Source organism: Anopheles coustani, chromosome 3, assembly GCF_943734705.1.
Source record: "Anopheles coustani chromosome 3, idAnoCousDA_361_x.2, whole genome shotgun sequence".
Classification (NCBI taxonomy): domain Eukaryota; kingdom Metazoa; phylum Arthropoda; class Insecta; order Diptera; family Culicidae; genus Anopheles; species Anopheles coustani.
The window spans coordinates 29,909,845-29,927,773 of NC_071288.1; the positions used below are offsets into that span (position 1 = coordinate 29,909,845).

Consider the following 17,929-nt stretch of genomic DNA (forward strand, 5'->3'; position numbering starts at 1 on the left):
TTCTGCGTTTCAAAAATCAATGGGGAAGAAAACTATCGGCTGCGGAGAGCCGCGGCCGCAAGTGATGGAAGTGATCGACCGGATTGGCGCTTTTCACTTCCAGGCCCGTATAAACAGCACAATGAAAACTTTTATTTGTTTGTTTTGCTCACAAGGGAAAATCGCTTATAATTGTTTAAATAGGGTTTTTTTTTCTTAAGTTTGGATTTTATGTTTGTTTTCCTTTGTTCTTTTAGCAGTAGTGTTTACATGTTGAAACATTCCAACGTACACGCCAGGCCCACATACACGCACACACACTTCATTCATACACACACACACACATGCAAATAAACGTGCACTCGCGATCATACACCATGTTACTGCATCGTTCCTCTTCTTGAGTCCGAATTTTCTCCAGCCAGTGTCGAAGGCTAGAAAGGGGGTTTTGTTTTCCTCTGCCAACTTTTCTTCCTTATTGTAGCATCCGAATTATGAACGATCTCTCATCTCGCCGATGTTCTATCATCATTAGTTTACAACGCACCACCAGGTTCTAGCGGACTTCAACTTTAACGGTACACGATGTGTATCAATGCTTTTCACTTCAATAATTTTTTAATTCATTATACTACAATTTATTCGACATTATTCACCTTTTCTTCCCATTGCATCTACTACACTTTCGCTAATCTTAGAAGTTTTTTTTCTCGCAGTTTTGCTCCGTTTTTTGTCGGTTAAGTTCGAAGGTGTGTCTCTACGTTACGCGTCTTGTAGTTGACTGTTTATATTAAATGTATGGTTGTAAATTCTGCACACCGTGCACGACTGGCCCATGGCCGTTTGGTTGCTCGGTTCTTCGTCAGTAGTGCTTGCGTACAACACGTTGCTTTGGTTGACACAACCAAAAAATCACAGCTAATAACTAGATTTCAACATTCTTCTTTTCAACATTCCATTTTTGCTGGCTCAAGACGATTTTGGGTTTCCTTTTTTTCTGCCTGGATTTTTCATCAGAACGAAATGACGGAAGTAAACCATTTAAACGCATATACAGACACGCTCACATGCACCTAAATAAGTGAATAGAAAAGAAAATCCTAACGCAAACTCCTGCGGTGTTTGTAGCCATTTTTATACTCAACCTAAACAACGGCAAACAACAGTTGAATTATATATTTTTACGTGCTAATTATGCTGTAGTTTACATGTAAAATATCTCATTTGATTAAATTAACCACAACTATATTCTAGCAAACTATTTCACCAAACGGTTTCACCAACATTTGCTGACACTAAGTATCATAAAAAAAAAACAAATCCGTCACTAATTTTAGCAAGTAATCAAAAACGAAAGCACTGATTGCAAACATCCTTAACGTAGGTGAAAGTGTTATAAGTTTCATTTTTTCAAGCGTTTCGTAGCGGGTTTGTTTTCAAATCAAATAACACTTTGAAATCCAGACCTATTTTTGTATCCTTTCTATCACTCTGTATTTCCTTTTATCGGCGTCCCCGTCGTATTTTGTGGGTTTGCTTTTGAATTCTTTACACTTGCTTCCCCTAACAGGCGCCGAAGAATGGTTTTTAAATCAATCCCTTCATTGTGTCCGACTTTTCACTTCCTTTCTCGTTGCTCCATTCAGTCAAACTTGCTGGTTGATGGTTGGTTTTACTCAATAACTTTAATTGACAAATTAATTTGATTTACCCACCGCACGTGGCCGTCATTTCAAGTGTTTAGTGAAACGGATACTTGTAAGGATTTTCTCTTTCGAGTATTGATGTACTAGTGTACTGAAACGGTTCTTTTTTTCTCTTCAATGAAAACAGAAATGTCCATAACCAAACTACCTTACACTAAGAGATCACTAAGGGGAAAAGGTGTTTAAGTACTTCACACATACGCTCATACCCGGCAAGCATACACGCCCATCGAGCACACCAACTTCTATTGCTTTCCGCGGACTTGCAACTGTTTTTCCTGTTCGGTAGCTTTGTTTCCGTTCTAAACGTTCATTTTCATAGAGTAAGAGAACAAATCGAATGTATATATGTGTGTGTATATATATATGTATATATGCCATTGGTTCAATATATAAGACACGTAAATGTTCTTTTTTATGCTTTCCACTTCGTACCTCATAATTTGCTTGTGCCTTAACATTTCAACAATGTTCAGTTTTCATTATTAAACGATTTTTTTACACAATTCTTTGTTCGTTTCTTTTGCTTTCACTTGTCTTTTTTTTTTTTTTGTTGAACAGCTTCAAGAATATGCGTAACACATGAGTTCAGTATTTTTTTCCTACGTTTCCAATTTTTTTGCAATCTTATTATACAGACTTTTGTTAGTTTTCGTTCCTTGTATTTTGTGTACGTGTGGTTTTATTCCAACCTGCAGTAAGTGGAGTACTGGTTTTTTGACAAGTTTCTACTAATCCAAGATACTTGTAATCTGTATGCAAAGCTAACAAAAAAACACTCACCGACTTCCTCTCCCTACAGCGGGAGGAAAAAGCATAACAATGGATGGAAAAAGCGCACAAGCTGAACGTCGTTGTGTTTAAGCAAGCATCTTTCTTCAACCGAACCGTAAACTAAACGGGAAGCATGTCGGAAGCTTTATTTGTTGAAATAAATTTCAAGATCACACCCGCATACATATTCTGATCGCGATTACTTTTCATGTTTATTTGTTTGTTTGTATGTTTGTTTAGCTTAGCACCTGAAGAACATCGAACTGTTTGATTGAAATCTGCATCTATTTCGTAATTCGAGGAAGAGTTTGATTTATTAATTTGTGAGTTTGTTTCGTTTTGTGTATGCTCTCTGGGTTTTGCCATGCAATGCAATTCTCTATTTTATACACCCACCGCCCTGTTGTGAGGGGTTATCTTTCGCCATCCTAATGAGGTATGCATAGAGAAGGATTGTATCGAGGATCAGCTAGGCGCACCTCGGTGCCCCTAGAATGAAGTGGCTGCGAGCACCGATAAGGACGAATGTCGCCGAATAATAATCTAATATCAGAGGCCTACGAAATGTACACATTTCAATTCTAGTGAATCCGTCCGTAGCTACTTCTGCTACATCTATATGCACTGCAAATGATCGGTTTAATTAAGGTTCGCACTCGGTTTCCTCGCTCCTACCGCTTTCTCTTAACTATATCACGTTTTACTGTGGTTTCCACTACTACACTAGTTATGCTGTTTGTTTTTTCGTATAGTTTTATTTTATGTATTAGTTTTTTTTTCTTGTTAATTTGGTAAGGGAATTTTACAAACGCAATTGCATTGCAAAGAGACACACTGCCTAAGAGAGAATATCAAAGAAGGAAGAGAAGCGACGGCCTAATGCCGTTTACGATTTTTGTTCGATAAAGTTAAAGTATTTAAAGTGGAATGGGATCTTGCACCTGTTCTGTTCTGGTTGTATATAATCTATATATCTTTAAACCCTTTTCATGTCAATATATGTATATATTTTTTTTCGGTATGGTGCTTCGGTCTGCTACCACCTGCACGCGTTTTAGATAGAACTCCAAAATAGTTGATCCGTAAGGTTGAGATTTAATTAAATTTACTGATCGGTTTATATCATTAGGCTTGAGATAAATTCCTCTACACACCTGTCGCGGTAAGATTTTTTGTTCTGTCCAGTTTTGTTTGTTTTGCAACTACTATTATTATATACTTCTAGTAGAAGATGTATGGCTATGAATCGCAGCTGGAATGAAATTGGCAGACTTTTGCCTCCTGCAACCATGTAGTTTGCCGATGAAGGGCAAATATTGTAAAAAAAAGAAGTGCTTGTTTGAAGCAAACAACACAATGAAAAATAATATTATATATTGCCCAAAATGGCCGTTTAACTATGCACAAATATTCTACTACGAATTCTGTTACATTAAACAATTATCATCACTTAGCGAGTTACCATAACCTTTTAGTACATTTAAAAATTAGTTTGAAAACATAAGCATCGTAAAAACAGTTCTTAATCAATTGGTAAGTTAAGGTGATCTTTCAGTTATGTTTTTTTTGTGTTGCTAGTATGATTTTGTAAAACCCTGTTTTGTTCGTATGAGTCGAGTATAGTGTTAATATGTAGAAGATGTTTGATTTGTTTCTATGACATAAATGAAAAACGAGTTCTAGTCTCAGTTACCTCAGTTACAAACCTCGACAGAGCATTTTAAGTGAACAATCAAGAGAAACATAAAAGTATAACAAATTTTTTAGCATTAAAACAGCGCAATGAGAAGCTTTATCGGCAACACAGGAACAATTATCGTGGGGTCGCAACACCCCACCACCCTATCTTGCTTGAACACCGGGCTTGTATAAAATTTGTTTTCATCACATCTCTACTGGATTGTGTAACTATTTTTCACTACCTTTTTGTTTTTGTTTCTGTTTTTTGAATCGATGTTATCCTAGTCTCACAACTATATTTATTGCCGATCACCACAACATTTCACTTTGCAAGTCGCTCGTTAATTTGTCGTTTTATGCTTTTGTTTTATTCGTGTGAGTTTGGAGAAAGAATAGAACTATTGATTTCAAACATTTCTCGTGTTTCGGAGTTTGTTCATTCTCTTTACTCAATTACAACCTGTAGTTCTACCGCCGTCGAATGCGTAGAGTTTGGTTTCGTTTGTTTCGCATCGATCTCCGTTGCGCGAGTCACGTTCGATCATTGTAACACATTAAGAAACATACGCGCACAGCTGCTGACCCCTAAAATACGCCAAACATTAAAACAATGATCGAGCCTTTAGTTCCCCCTTGTATGTCTGTCCTCTCGATTGCTGGTGTCTCCTCAATTCACGCGCAATGAATTTCCTTCGGCCGAGGGACAACGAAGGAAAGCCTCGTTTGCTCAGATTATCCTAGAAATTGCTCAGGTTAGTAAAATATTAACGAATGGTGCGATCGCAGCAGGCCACTCGACCGATCATTGTACTTCATCGAGTTCTGGCGTGGAAGGGCTGAAAGGTGGGTGGCAAAGAAGCGTATAGTACACGGGTGAAAGCATATGGGGTTGGATTGCGATGGGGGGATTCGGATGGGTGATCATGGATGGTAAGAAGAAGAAGAAGAACGAGAAGAAAGATCATTATTTCGGTTAGTGAAATGTCGTCGAGTTCGTGCATACCGATGACGGAGGTAAGGAAAAGGGACCGAAAATGAGGAATCGGGATATAAAAGAGCCAGAAGGTAGGTTTACTATGATGAGATTTTTTAATCGTATAAAGCAAAACATAATTTTAATGTAAAACATTCAAACGATACCACAGCACTAAAATTGAAGATAATTAAATCACTCAAAGTTGTATTTAAACAAACGGAACGGATTTTTTGTTTTCTTACGCATCGACTTTTTGCAGTCCTTATATTGTTGAAATCGTCTTTGCTTGCTCAACTATAATTTCATTCAAATAAATAGACTATTTCACAAATGTTTCAACTCTTCTTACGATTTCGAATTTGTCTAGAAAGCTGAATTCTGAACTAGACCCAGTTTTTACGAACGGTAGTTCTGAAATAGTAAACAACATCTTTTAGCGCAAATTATTGAGTTTAAAATTTTTTGTTAAACGTCAGCGTCATTGCATCAAAGTAGGCCCACACAGGGGAACTTTAGATAGCGGTTATAAACACTACACTGATGGAAGAATTCGGGAGAATTATACGTTTTTGGGAGTCATGCAGGGTAGGCTACATGTACAGATCCCTAGTAAAGTTATAGTTGGCCATTAGAGTGTCCACTTCATGTGTGTATCTAGGTGCTATAAAGAAACCATTGGAAAGTTGTTGGAGGTCACTGATAGCAGCGCCTAGCAGATGCACGGTAGTTCTAGTAGTGGTCACTGCACGGCCCATCACGGTTAAAGAAATCCTCTAGCTGACGTTGGTCATTGGTACAGAGAAGTGTCATGGTAGCCTTTTAAATATTTCTTCAAATTTATCAGTTCTTCAACCTGGACCCTAACCTATTCTCTAATCGTTGCTGAATTCCAATCCCATGGGAAGACCTATTTTCTGGTGTCTGAGCATTACGCATTACGGCGTTCATGGTTCTAGCTCATATACTACCGCTGATATAAATGCTTCTCCTGATCCACCTGCCAAACAGCTTAATGGTACGGAAGATAGTTTCCGTTGTTGTAATCTTTTTTTTTGTTTTTGGTTTCAGGTTTAGCTCAACAGTTTTCACTCAAATTTACACACCTCACGACGATGCTCCCACAGTCTCTGCAGTTAATAATAGTGAGTTTTCGCTTTTGCCTATGCTTGAAGTTGTATAAAAAGTCTTATATGATAATCTCACAGTGTTATAGTTGCGTTCGCCCGCCCAACGTTTGCCGTACCGACCCCGCATGATTCGACGACTTAATTTGTTACTTTGGTACCGGAGGAACAAATTCCCTTGATTTCCTTCTGCTCTGCGATGATACCGCGTGCATCGGCCAGTCGTCTACGCTGTATTTTAGCTTTGGCAGGTGCCCTGTTTTCAGGCGATCGCGATCACACACGCACACAAACACGCAAACACAGGCCACACTAGTGGCCGAGCTATCCTAGTTACTATCTAATAGTACCTTAAATATCAGTAAGGATACGAATCAATCTTGTTCCTGTTGCTAAAGTCCAATCCATCGGCTGTGGTTGGTGTGGAAGTTGGCGTGTGGAGAAGAAGCAGATGGAGCCGCCCAACAAGAATACAATGTTTCGGCGAATGGAAACGAAAAACGACCAACGATTGTAAATAGAGAGAAAAAGAGAAAGAGAGGGAGAAAGAGAAGAAAAACAATGCAAAATTTCACGTTATCAAATGTGTCCTGCTGAACCAATTCAGGCAATAGGTCCGTTGTTGGGTACCCAGAAATCTCCACTCTCTGGAAGATGTTTGATGAATAGTAATGTAGACAGATATGCAAGTTTCTCCAAAGGATACTCTAGAAGCATCCCGAAAATAGTTTGTGTAGTTTTACGGAGCTGACGGTAGTAAATGGTACGACTGTTCGCCATGGTGGTGTACTACATGGGACGAACATGACTGAAGCATTAGCAGGATGGATATATGAACATACACAGCCCTCCTTCCCGTACACGCTTCAACAACGTCGGGTAGGAACAACAACAAATGCAGCGTGCTGGAACACATAAACAACTAAGAAATTGTTATGATCACCTCCGCAAACAGGACTTGTAGGACTAGAGGAACGTAAAACTTCGCTGCAAATAGACGATTGGTGTATTTCTATAGATTACACCAAAGCTTGCGGGGGCAAAGAAAAAAATATTTTTCATCTACGACACTTTTGCTCTACGTAGCATTTCTACACGGCGGCATAGCGAAAGCAGTGTGTCGATGCAGTGGCCAACTCGGATGGGCTAATGAACGGTTTTGAAAACTATCTTCGTGAATGGTGCTATTCGAAGGAGAGTCGTAGGGTTGGCGCGAAAAGCAATAACATCAAACATAACATCTATTCACTCAAGCTGCACTACAACGCTACGCACATAAGCAGTACATCGATTGGTGTATGTGTGTGTTTATAAAATAAAGAGAAATTACAAAGTTTAATCCTGTGCTGGTCGATTAAGGTTAGCGCAGATCGAATGGGGCAGGGTAATCCTGCAGTTTCCCGAGCGCAAAAAGCACGTGTCTCACACGCACATCTGGTTTTCTATCTGGTAACACCTCTACATCTTGTATCTAAAGAAAAAAAAACACAAATCACATCTCCTCCATCATTATACATACCCCGTTGTCCTATAAAAAAAAATATCTCAGTGTTTTCTAAATTAATGACGCTATTTTCGTTCATTTCAGCTCCACAGCTAACGGGTTTTATTAAACGCCTTTTCTAATGCTACTAACTACGCTGTGCGATATGTTACAGCTCTACTTGGAGCCTTCTGATGACCATTTATTGCTCTAATTCCATCTGTCTGATATTAAATTCAATTTCTAGAGTCAAACTATGGTGCGAATGTAATGCGCCACCGATTGTTTGCGGTGGCTTAGCCGATACTATCATGTTTCAAATCGATTGCACATTGCATACGTCAATTAGATCCAAAAATAAACGATGAAAACACTAATGCCCTAACGGGAATCACTTATCCACGAAATATAACTGCTTGTTTACTATGTATAAAATCATCGAGGATAAAGAATCATAGAACATATGTTATATATCGTAGAACATATGCTGACGCTTTGGGAATAACACAAAAATTGAAAGATATGCTACATTTGTATTAGACTAGTCGAAATTAAATCAGATAATTTTTAGTAAGATATCAATGGTTTCCTTAAAAACAAAGTCATAAGAAGTGATTCATATAAAAATAACGTATAATGATGAAAAAAAACCATAAACATATCAATTTGTTAACAATACCGATAGCAGTACAGCATCTTCAGGAAGGATCTGCCTATACGATTTTTTCCTAATAAAGGTAGATCCTGCCGATACATACTGCACGTGCCCACGACATTATTTAATTGTAATATTATTTTATTATATAATTATATGATTCTTCCTATAACAAAAAAAAAACTAAAAAATAAAACACACACATATTTTACATTTTTTTTTAAATTTGCTTTTTAGATATCGATCCTCTACGCACAGTTAAACTATACATACAGTAGATGTACCTCTATATCATTTTGTTTGTCATTTCACTAGGGATGAAACGAAGTTTCCCATGTAGTAGTCCTCTAATGTAGTCAACAGTTTTAAGGAAAGCACGGGCATATGAACCAACGAACGGTTAAGAAACTAAATTAAGACGTAAAACAAAATCTCACAGATGCCACAAATGTTCCTTCAATTGCAGAAAGCAAAAGAAAATCGTGCAGAAGTATTCCACGAATTTCGTTGACCATCCCTGCATCCCGGCAGGCTTTCGGGAGAGATCTCTACATACAATCCATGGCCTAAAACCCTACAGATGACAGTAACCTTTCAGACCTCTTCCTTACTCCTGATATGTTCGCCATTATCATTCAAGTACGTTGTAAATGGTTTATCGCCCGAATTTAGTCCTCGACTTGAAGGAGAATATCGTGGGGGCTAAACATTATCTACTAACACGCTGTTGCTCTATACATAAGCCTCACTCCCAATGGTCAGTAAACCCCTGTTTCGGTACAGTCTCTTCCCACGCTTCACTTGCGCGGATACCCTTCTTTTCGAGAACGTGTCATATTTTATATTATGTTATCATGCAAAGGTTTTTTTCTGCAACCAATGGTTTTGTTCCAATTCAATAAACGTTACTATAAATAAGTCGGAAAATGAAATTGAAAGAGTACTAAAACAGCAATTTAAACGGATTTTATAACGAACAAAAGAAAAACCGAGAGGATTTAAGAGACACAGTAACAACAGAAATTGAATAAATTTTCTAACATCGCAGAAACAAGCATGAACAAGGTTCCAATAGCTAATGTTTATGTGATCTAGATGTTTTGAGAGCAGGGGGGGGGGGGGGGTCTAAAATTGATTAAACCTTAACCAAAAGCATCGTGGGTTCGTATTTAGACCCTCTGTATTAAGAAGATAAGCTATACAAAGAAGAAAAATTTCTTCAAACGGTCGTCAAGCTAAAGAAAATGTGACAATCGCCCTTGGATCAGATCATTAGAACACTGATCGTGGCGCTAGAATCATTAGTTTATCTTTTTTTTTGTTTCGAGATAAATTAAATAAATCTTGCAAAAAGAAGAAGGCGATGAAAATAAACGAATTCCAATTCTACGTTTGGATGCGAATTCTTTGGCATCCTCTACATTATGCAGCACAGAACCTCCGGAATGCGATGATGGTGGCTGTGCTCGATGCAACATAACAAAAAAGGCAAGCAAGAACATCGCAGTTCGTCCATTCCGGGGACGAAGTAGTACAAAAAGGGGCCGGAGGGTAGTGGTGTAAATGGTTGGTGGGAGATGGAGATGAAGGATTGTTTCTAATGTGTGTCTCTATGACGGTTGTTTGTTTTGTAGTGGAAGGGCGGAAGAAGGTGATTATTCAGTACGGAGTATTGCGCATTCGTACTCTACCTCTATTGTTGTGCACGATAGAGTTGTACGAGGGTACGTACAGGGCCGCCTTGGCCCGGCCGTGGTCCTCCGCGACGCGCACTATCAGCGGCTGGGTGCCACCCTGCGGGATTACGTTGTTGAGGGCCGATATCGCTTCCTGAGCTTCCTCGCGTTTGTTAAACCTTGAAGAAGAGAAAACCGGAGAAGCACGATGCCGTCAAACAAGTTGATCATTTGCTGGTTCGTTATTTTTTTGTTTTGGTAGGACCATTCCCCATGCTTCCTGGAAGTGGGTAGAGAAAGTCCAATCGTCCGGTTCAGAATATCATTACATACCGTACGAACGCCACACCACGCGGCTGCCCGGTCAGCTTATCCCGCAGGATGTTCTTCTGCACGATGGTACCGTACTTGCCGAAGATAATGTCCAGCTGCTCCTCGGTGATCGTCCGCGGGAGGTTGGTGATGTAAAGGTTCGTCTCCTTGATGTCGTCGCTTTGGGGTCGAGCGTACGACACCTTTAGGCGCTTGTTCCGCACCGGGTAGCCGTTCAGACACTTGATCGCCCGCTGTGCCGCGTCCTCCGTCATATAGTTGACGAAGCCGAAGCCATAGCTGTAACCAGTCTGCTTAGGGGCCCAAGCAGACGCCGAATGGTCGGTCGCCGGGGACGGTTAACGGGGGAAAAAACAGAGACGAAAAGGAGGAGGAGAACAAGCAGAAGAAAACAATAGACTAGCACAATCACGGCCCGTACCACACACCGGGATGTAGCCAGTTTGAGGTTATGGATTGCTGGGTAAAATATCTAGTTTAACACTAACGGCTTCGAACTGGTGATACTCCATCGAGTATCAATCGATCGCTTTTCGTAATTTCCTAGGCCTAGTTGTACGCAACTTCGAATACTCACAGGTATACCATTAAAAACAACCATTTCCACAAACAAAAAATGCCCTTCGGATTCCCAAAAATCGTTCTAGGTACACCTGCAGCATTGGAATCATTCCAATCAATTCTTTTCGGCGCATCAATAAACGGGCAAAAGAATGTGCTACCGGATGGTTTCCGAGAAGTTTAAAAATAGATTAAGTTGTAAGCAAAATAGGTTTCGCGTACTACCCGATCATACGTAATGTGGTCATGTAACACACTAAACGGGCCAGCAGCAAAATAAACCCCCACCAGCAACCAATGCACTGAACGACGCCGTGAAGCGAAACGTGCAACGAAATGTGTCTCTAGGCAAATAAGAAAGAATCGATATAATCTCCCAATCGGCTTCTTGCCACATTTCCATCGTCGTTAAACCGGGTGGAGGTTAGGGGGTGACTGGGAACGTTGAGGACATACCGGGGAGGGGGCTGGGCCACATTACATGTAAGCCGCAATTATGTTCTTTCTAATGCTAAATTACTGCAGAGTCACATCGGGCAGAGATACTAATGACTTTGCTGCCTCGACCGTCGTGCCCCGCGATAGCGGTGCTTCTCTCGGGGGCAGGACGCCTACGGATGTGACTATAATGACCCTTCGGAGCGGCACATCCGAAAAAGGAACCACCACCAGGTGGGAGGTAACCGACACGGGGGGAAGCAACGTTAGAAGAAGCAATCGGAAAATGGTTATTATTTTGCTCCCTGACGGCGGCATCCCTATTCTGCGGCAAAGGATCTCTTCAACAAGAGAACTAAGTAGTCATCGTACGGTGGCGCCGGGGCACCACCGTGGAGGACCCAACACAGTTCGTCCCGTTGCATACCTTTAGATCTCTCATCAGTCGGCAGCTCTCGATGGGGCCCATGGCGGAGAACATCGCGTACATCTCCCGCTCCGTCATGTCCTGCGGCAGATAGTTGACGATCAGGTTGGTACCGGCGTGCCCAGAGGAGCCGGGACCGAAGTTCATGCCGGTCAGCGAGCTCGTGCTGGACGAGGACGTGTGGTGGTGGTGCTGGCTGTGATGCTGGTGCTGCTGGTGGTGGTGGTTGTGGTGATGGTGCGGGGTCGACGGGTTCCCACCGCCGAACGTGCTGCTCGACGGCATGTCGCCGTACATGCGGGGCCGCGAGTAGGACGAAAAGTCGGCATCCTGAAGCGGGTAGTTGGCGTAGTTTGACTGGAACATTTCAGAACAATTTGAACTTTTGACGGCGCGGCACGGCACGCACACGCACGGTGGCCGGTTCACGGGTGCGCGACCGGTTGGTGGAGGTGGTGGGCAGAGACGGATAGCAAAAACTTCCTAGGCCATTTGTAACGCCAGGCTTTGGATTTTTTTAAATGAAGTATAGATTTTCTTCGTAAAGTGATCTCTCGGTGCGGGTAACAAACTCAAATGAAAAACATGAACATATTTCTTCAGATAACAACAGACAATTAAACAACGTGTACAACGGACACAAAGAAAAACGTTTACCAGACTTGTCATAAGTCATCTAGCATAGAACTCTATTTTGCTTTGATTCTATCTATGAGGGGGCCATATTGTAAGGATTATAGCGTCCAATATCTAACTTTACGAAATTTAGCATTTAAACCGTATTTGATTCGTCACCTGAACTTTAATAAAATCGCAGAAATCAAAAGTTCTAATTAATTTGCATCACAACAAATGAGTTTGCTTCACATCATATAATTTGCATCACATTTGTTCTAATTAATTTGCATCACAACAAATGATACAACCTAAAAATTAATTTACCATAAATTTCACACATTGTACAACAATTTCTATTCAGTATTGAGTATTCACCAAGGTGTTCGAGATTGTTAAAGACATAGTCGACTGACATTATCCTGATGCTGTCGTTTAAATGGCTAGACTGAATAATCGAACCCTATCTTCACTTTCAGATGTAAATTTAAATAAAATGTTCGTTCTATGCTAGCCGTACGACAACCAATCGACTGGAAAATTCAGCCTCAATCGGTCTTTCTAACAACTCAATCCTTTAATGGTGGTGCTTTTTAGGTCCCTTACCAATTGCTGGCCAAACACAAGACGGCACAAGCGAAGGAACCAGCGGAAGGAGTTAGACGAGATTTGGAAAGGCAAAAGAATATGTGCGCTCTACACTGGCTCGGAGCATCAGCACGAGTAGTAGCAGCAGCATAAGCATCGTCATGTGTCGTCCCCCGGGCGCGGACGCCTCGTCGTCGACGTCACCATGGCACGGTACGGCCGCCGTAATGCAGCATTCCTCGCTGGACAGGTTGTCGCCAGCTGACGTGATACGCTCGTGACGGCGCGTGGCCCGGATCGCTCTGGTTGCAGATGTACGGTATAAAACCGATATTTATCGGACGCGCATTGTCGGCGGACAAACGTGTGTCGTCCCGCGCGAGCCATGGTGGAAAATTTTCACGATATCCTCGAAAGATTTACGAGCCCCTCCGTTGATGATGCTCTCGAGCCAGGAGTTTTTACCACCGTCCTCCCTTGGTCTGTCCCCACCAGAGCCACCAGTAAAACCCCGGTGCACACACCGTTAGCGGCGGGACGAGCGCATGGCGAGTGAGGATTGGAAATAAACAGGCAAATCATACCATTCCGGATGGAAGCGAATGTGACATTCCCCACAGGCGGCCACTGCTACATAATTCCATAATATAGATGTGTGTGTGTGTGTGTATAATTGTCGATGAAAGAGAAAGAAAAAAAAGGTATAAAGAAAACAAGAACATAAGGATATCGTAAGTATTGAGTTGCTAAATGGTACATATTTGCAAATGGGAGAAGCAAATTGAAATAATAAGGACAATTTTCATTCGTCCATCCTTGGCGTATGAGAGTGGTGTGCTATTCGTACGTCCATGCTCTGTGTCCATGTGCTTGAGTGCATGCATTTCTCCTTAAAATAAAAACGAAAAAGAAAAACATCAACGAGGACGATAGTACGATTCTCGTTCTAGTGGCCATAGTATTGGGTGATTCCACATCGGCCTGGGCAGAAAGGAGAGCGGGTGGGTGGAGAGTGTCGTGCGCATGGGTGCGAGAGGCCAGTGATTAGAGTGACAAGGACTTGACGCCAGGATAACTGTGTAGCACACATAAATACACATCACTTCATGGCAGGGGGTGGCCTGGGAGATGAGAACGGATGTAAAGCATACAGCAGCAGCACACTTGTTCCACTGGTCCCCGCTCCCCACGAGCCACTGCCTGGGACGTTCCGATGGCATATTGAGCGTCGGCCGTCCTCTTACTATACACCACCGAGAGGACGACTTTATTATTATTTCAAAGTGGATCATTTTTATCGATTTGTGTGCGCGTCGCCTCGCATGTTGTCACTCCTTTCCCGCGTTCGTTGCTGATGAGCATCCTTTTTTTCCACTGCTGGCATGCATGCACATGCCGTTTTTTATCTTCCCAAAAACACTCTCCACTCCTTCTGGCCTTCGTCTGACACCCCACGACATTCGTACGTCGCCGTTGCTTCTTTGTCGATGTTTTCTTTGACACGGGTTAGAATTGGTTTTTCAAAACAGGTCCTTAAGTTGAAGAAGGAGAGCATTTACACATAAACTCGAGCACACTACAAACGCACACACACACGCACGCATAAACGCGCTCTAATGGAATCAGTTCTTTTTTTCTAGGTCATGTAGTACGCTGGTATGCTGGTTGAATCATGCCCAAAAAGCAGCCCGCCCGTACCTTGATCGAAAGGATGACGAAGGATATCCATTCATTTTACTATACATTTTCCTTCTGATAGTAGGCTGCTGCTCTCCGTGCTCCTGGGGCTGCCCGTGGAAGATTTGTCGATTATTTTCGGTACTCCGCACACTCTCGCACTTTCCTCTATCTTTCTTTCTTTCTCACTGCTGGTTTGTTTTTTGTGTTATCCTCGTTCGATGCTACACGGCGCACGACCCTGATTGCTTTATCGCAGGATTGACCATCACAGGCAGGCAGCACTAGGACGACGAAAATGACGATGACGCTGCTACGGGGCTAGTGGTGCACACTAGCAAGCGCCAGCAGGAAAACCACTCGCACACACAGAGCCCAGCAGGCTGCCCTGTCGTCCTGTCGTCCTCGCTCGGTCGCCGTCGTTGTGTATGGGGCTCACTGATAACGTACTAATGATGTGGAAAACAAAACACGAACAAATCGACACTGAGCTGAAAAACGTATGAAAATCGCCGAAACGACGCGAATCGCGCGAGAAGAAAAAAGATAAGTTTTCCTCGATACACTCACAACCGTACCGTACTTTAATATAATGCTGTGCCTTCTCCGTTTCTGCAGGCCGTTGCTAATGCATTTACTGCCGTTTTCCACTCGTGGGCTTGGACTGTCCGGGGGGGCAAGAACAAAAGTAGGCTATCAAACAGCCTTTGCGAAACGATATAGCTTCTATCTGTGAGGGTTGTCGTTTAGATGGAAATTAGGCGGAGTTGAGAAAAAGATAATATAAACTATGCTTAGCACTGAAACAACATAGTCACCAGGGAATGTGGAAAACACTTGGGTAGCTGAATTTTCACCTTGGATAAAACAGACACAAATGCACGCACGGACAATCGAAGGTTCCAAGAAGCAAGATGTTTCCGTAGATTACCCGGGAAACTGAGAGACGCCGAAAACTCCTTACTCGCGGTCAACGCAACGATTTTTCCGAAATCGAAGGCAGCTTAGCGTGATGAAACTAGAATATCTCCTATGACGGCAGAATTCCGTCGCTGACAGTCGACGAACTCGGGGACACAAATGATAGGCGCTGCGGGGAGGGCCTCCTGTGTGCCTCCTTGGGAGGCCTTGTCTCTTTGCCACAGTGTTTCTGCCGAAAGCACAGATAATTATCGCTAATGACTGCTGCCGCTGCAGTTATCCTCCTGTTCTGCACCGAATCTACAAATGTGATGCGCTCGGAAAATTCTGCTTGCATCCAAATCCCAATTTCCTACGATGCTATTCGCCGAAGCGTCGCGTACCCATGCACTTTTCTTCTGGTTTGGTCTTTTCCACAGCTCTACGCGAACACTGGTAAATGCTACCAGACCCGTTCTGAACGGAAGCGGACGAGTGAAAATAACGCGGTCGATCACGATGGACAGTGAGCTCTGATGTCCAAAGAAGGGAAATACACCGCTTTGGTGCAAAAATCGCTTGCGAACTGCGAATTCCTTCACTTCTACTGCTTCAGTCTACCGACCGACCAACCACTACTGCTGCTTTTCACTGCTTCTGCTGCTGGTGCTTTTTCTGCTGCTTGTTCTGCTGCTGACCAAACAACATTTGACAGACGTAGAAATTAAGCAGTGCTCCCACCTGTCCGGCTAACCTGTAGTCATGAAATTAATTTTTGCAGTGCCCTGTGTCAGGACCTGCACACTAAAGTCGAATACATGTTCAGGCTGAACTACTTTAGCTACAAAACGAGGGTACTAAGATCTTAAGAAGTTTTCAACCGTTATCTTAGGTAATTTAAACCGAATTTGCATGTGTTAAGATTCATAGCAGTCAATAGTATCATTCGTCAATTTCGTAACATTAAATCAATTGATTGATAACCGATATTTTGTTCTTCAATAAGTGTTTTTTTTTACTAAAACTTACATCTGCAAACTCAGCATTAGGTTGGTTGTTGGGGTTTCTTTTATGAATCGAGAAGCTCTGAAAAGTACATTATAAACGCACCGAGAATCGAACGAACAGAAACTGTCAGTCACAACAGCCAAATCAAAACATTGAATATTTTGAACAAACTCCCAGACAGCTGTGTAATTCAGTACTATCCTCGATTCGACTGACTTCGCAGCCTTTTCCGATTGAAAATGTCGAAGATCGTACGTCGCGATATTTCGCCAATGCTGCAGGAGCTGCGTAATTTCCTGCTCGGTGTAAGTAATCCCAATTGTGCCACGGTTAGGGTCTAATAAGCTCCCAGGATTTCACATTATGTAACTCGCCACTATCGGTTTCGTAGAGAAAACACAACAATGCCCTTCGTTTCGAGGACGGAATTGCTGCCAGAACTCAACCACCACCAAATCTACCTGATGGACCGGCCCACAAGTAAGCAATGAAGTGATCCTGGAAACGAGTCCAATCGAGCTAATTTTCTTTTCCTCTTGATAGACTTTCTGCAAACCACTACGTACTTCGTGATGCTCGCCGGGAAGTGGCTCCCCCGGTGGATTTGACCTCACAGAAGCTGCTTGCCGAAAAGGGGTAACTATGCAGGACATTTAGGAATTGTCAGAATGTTAATGATTGTCCCTTTTTTACAGAACCGCTGCCAAATTGCCAACTCCCGGTAAATCTTACGGCTGGGACAAACACTAAATAACCGGTATCATGAAATGGCAAACTAGAGATCACTAATTGTAACCAAGTTGGCAACAATAAATGAGGTGTGTACGTTAAACAAACGACGTTAAAAAACAATCAAAATCAACAAGATTTCGGTAGGCATTATTTTTATTCACGTTTATTAACCTACAAAACAGATAGTGGGGTTTTCCTCCCCTTCGATCGTATCTTGCATTGCGTGATACTTCGTTAGTAGAAAACAGCAAAAATGAAAACTTGAAACAATGCGTACGTACTAGGTTTTTTTCTCATAATATATTTTTTTGAAGTTTTTGATTTTCTCTTAATAACTGCGTTTTGTTAGTAACTTTTCTGGTTCCAATTGTAAATTGTCATTCAATTGATGGCGCTACGTTAAGTTGTCTAAACTCAACACTAGTGCGTATTTATTGCACAGCACTCTTTGATTTATGTTTTACCATTTTGCCTGGTTTCCTTTATCGGGAAATGAACATGCCTTCGACATAGTTGCTCCGCTTTATTTCTATCCATAGTAAACCGTTCTTCCCGTTTGTCTGGTCGACATTTTCTCTCCACCACTCTCTAGTCATC

The 17,929-nt window shown here is 42.0% G+C and overlaps 2 protein-coding genes across 15 annotated transcripts; one reads left to right on the forward strand and one right to left on the reverse strand.

The window, feature by feature from the left end:
• Positions 1-4,699: 4,699 nt before the first annotated feature.
• On the reverse strand, positions 4,700-16,283 carry LOC131261428 (sex-lethal homolog). 14 transcript variants are annotated; one of them, XM_058264199.1, is made up of 7 exons: positions 15,997-16,211; positions 14,714-15,183; positions 13,600-13,642; positions 11,813-12,142; positions 10,387-10,679; positions 10,069-10,232; positions 4,700-4,975 (listed from the first exon to the last, which is right to left on the reverse strand). In XM_058264199.1, exons 2-7 carry the CDS (start codon positions 14,758-14,760, stop codon positions 4,893-4,895), a joined length of 960 nt encoding a protein of 319 aa, XP_058120182.1. In that variant the 5' UTR covers positions 14,761-15,183; positions 15,997-16,211; the 3' UTR covers positions 4,700-4,892. The 14 variants fall into 14 exon arrangements, 13 of the variants coding, with proteins under 13 accessions (XP_058120182.1, XP_058120025.1, XP_058120104.1 ...); XM_058264042.1 differs by having other exon boundaries at positions 4,702-4,975; positions 11,813-12,169; XM_058264121.1 differs by having other exon boundaries at positions 4,782-4,975; positions 13,600-13,645.
• A 480-nt stretch (positions 16,284-16,763) lies between these two features.
• Positions 16,764-17,648, forward strand: LOC131272134 (NADH dehydrogenase [ubiquinone] 1 alpha subcomplex subunit 7-like). The gene is made up of 4 exons (XM_058273775.1): positions 16,764-16,905; positions 16,992-17,080; positions 17,144-17,236; positions 17,296-17,648. The coding sequence occupies exons 1-4, from the start codon at positions 16,840-16,842 to the stop codon at positions 17,348-17,350; spliced, it is 303 nt and encodes a 100-aa protein (XP_058129758.1). The 5' UTR covers positions 16,764-16,839; the 3' UTR covers positions 17,351-17,648.
• Positions 17,649-17,929: the final 281 nt, after the last annotated feature.

Bases quoted from the DNA above. Each gene is read 5' to 3' on its own strand.
- LOC131261428 (XM_058263641.1), bottom strand. From the start codon at position 14,760: ATGTATAGTAAAATGAATGGATATCCTTCGTCATCCTTTCGATCAAG. The intron at 13,646-14,713 runs GTACGGGCGGGC...GGAATTATGTAG, and splicing joins TCGTCATCCTTTCGATCAAG to CAGTGGCCGCCTGTGGGGAA. The intron at 12,170-13,599 runs GTATGATTTGCC...GAAATGTTCCAG, and splicing joins ATTCGCTTCCATCCGGAATG to TCAAACTACGCCAACTACCC.
- LOC131272134 (XM_058273775.1), top strand. From the start codon at position 16,840: ATGTCGAAGATCGTACGTCGCGATATTTCGCCAATGCTGCAGGAGCTG. The intron at 16,906-16,991 runs GTAAGTAATCCC...TCGGTTTCGTAG, and splicing joins TGCGTAATTTCCTGCTCGGT to AGAAAACACAACAATGCCCT. The intron at 17,237-17,295 runs GTAACTATGCAG...CCTTTTTTACAG, and splicing joins AAGCTGCTTGCCGAAAAGGG to AACCGCTGCCAAATTGCCAA.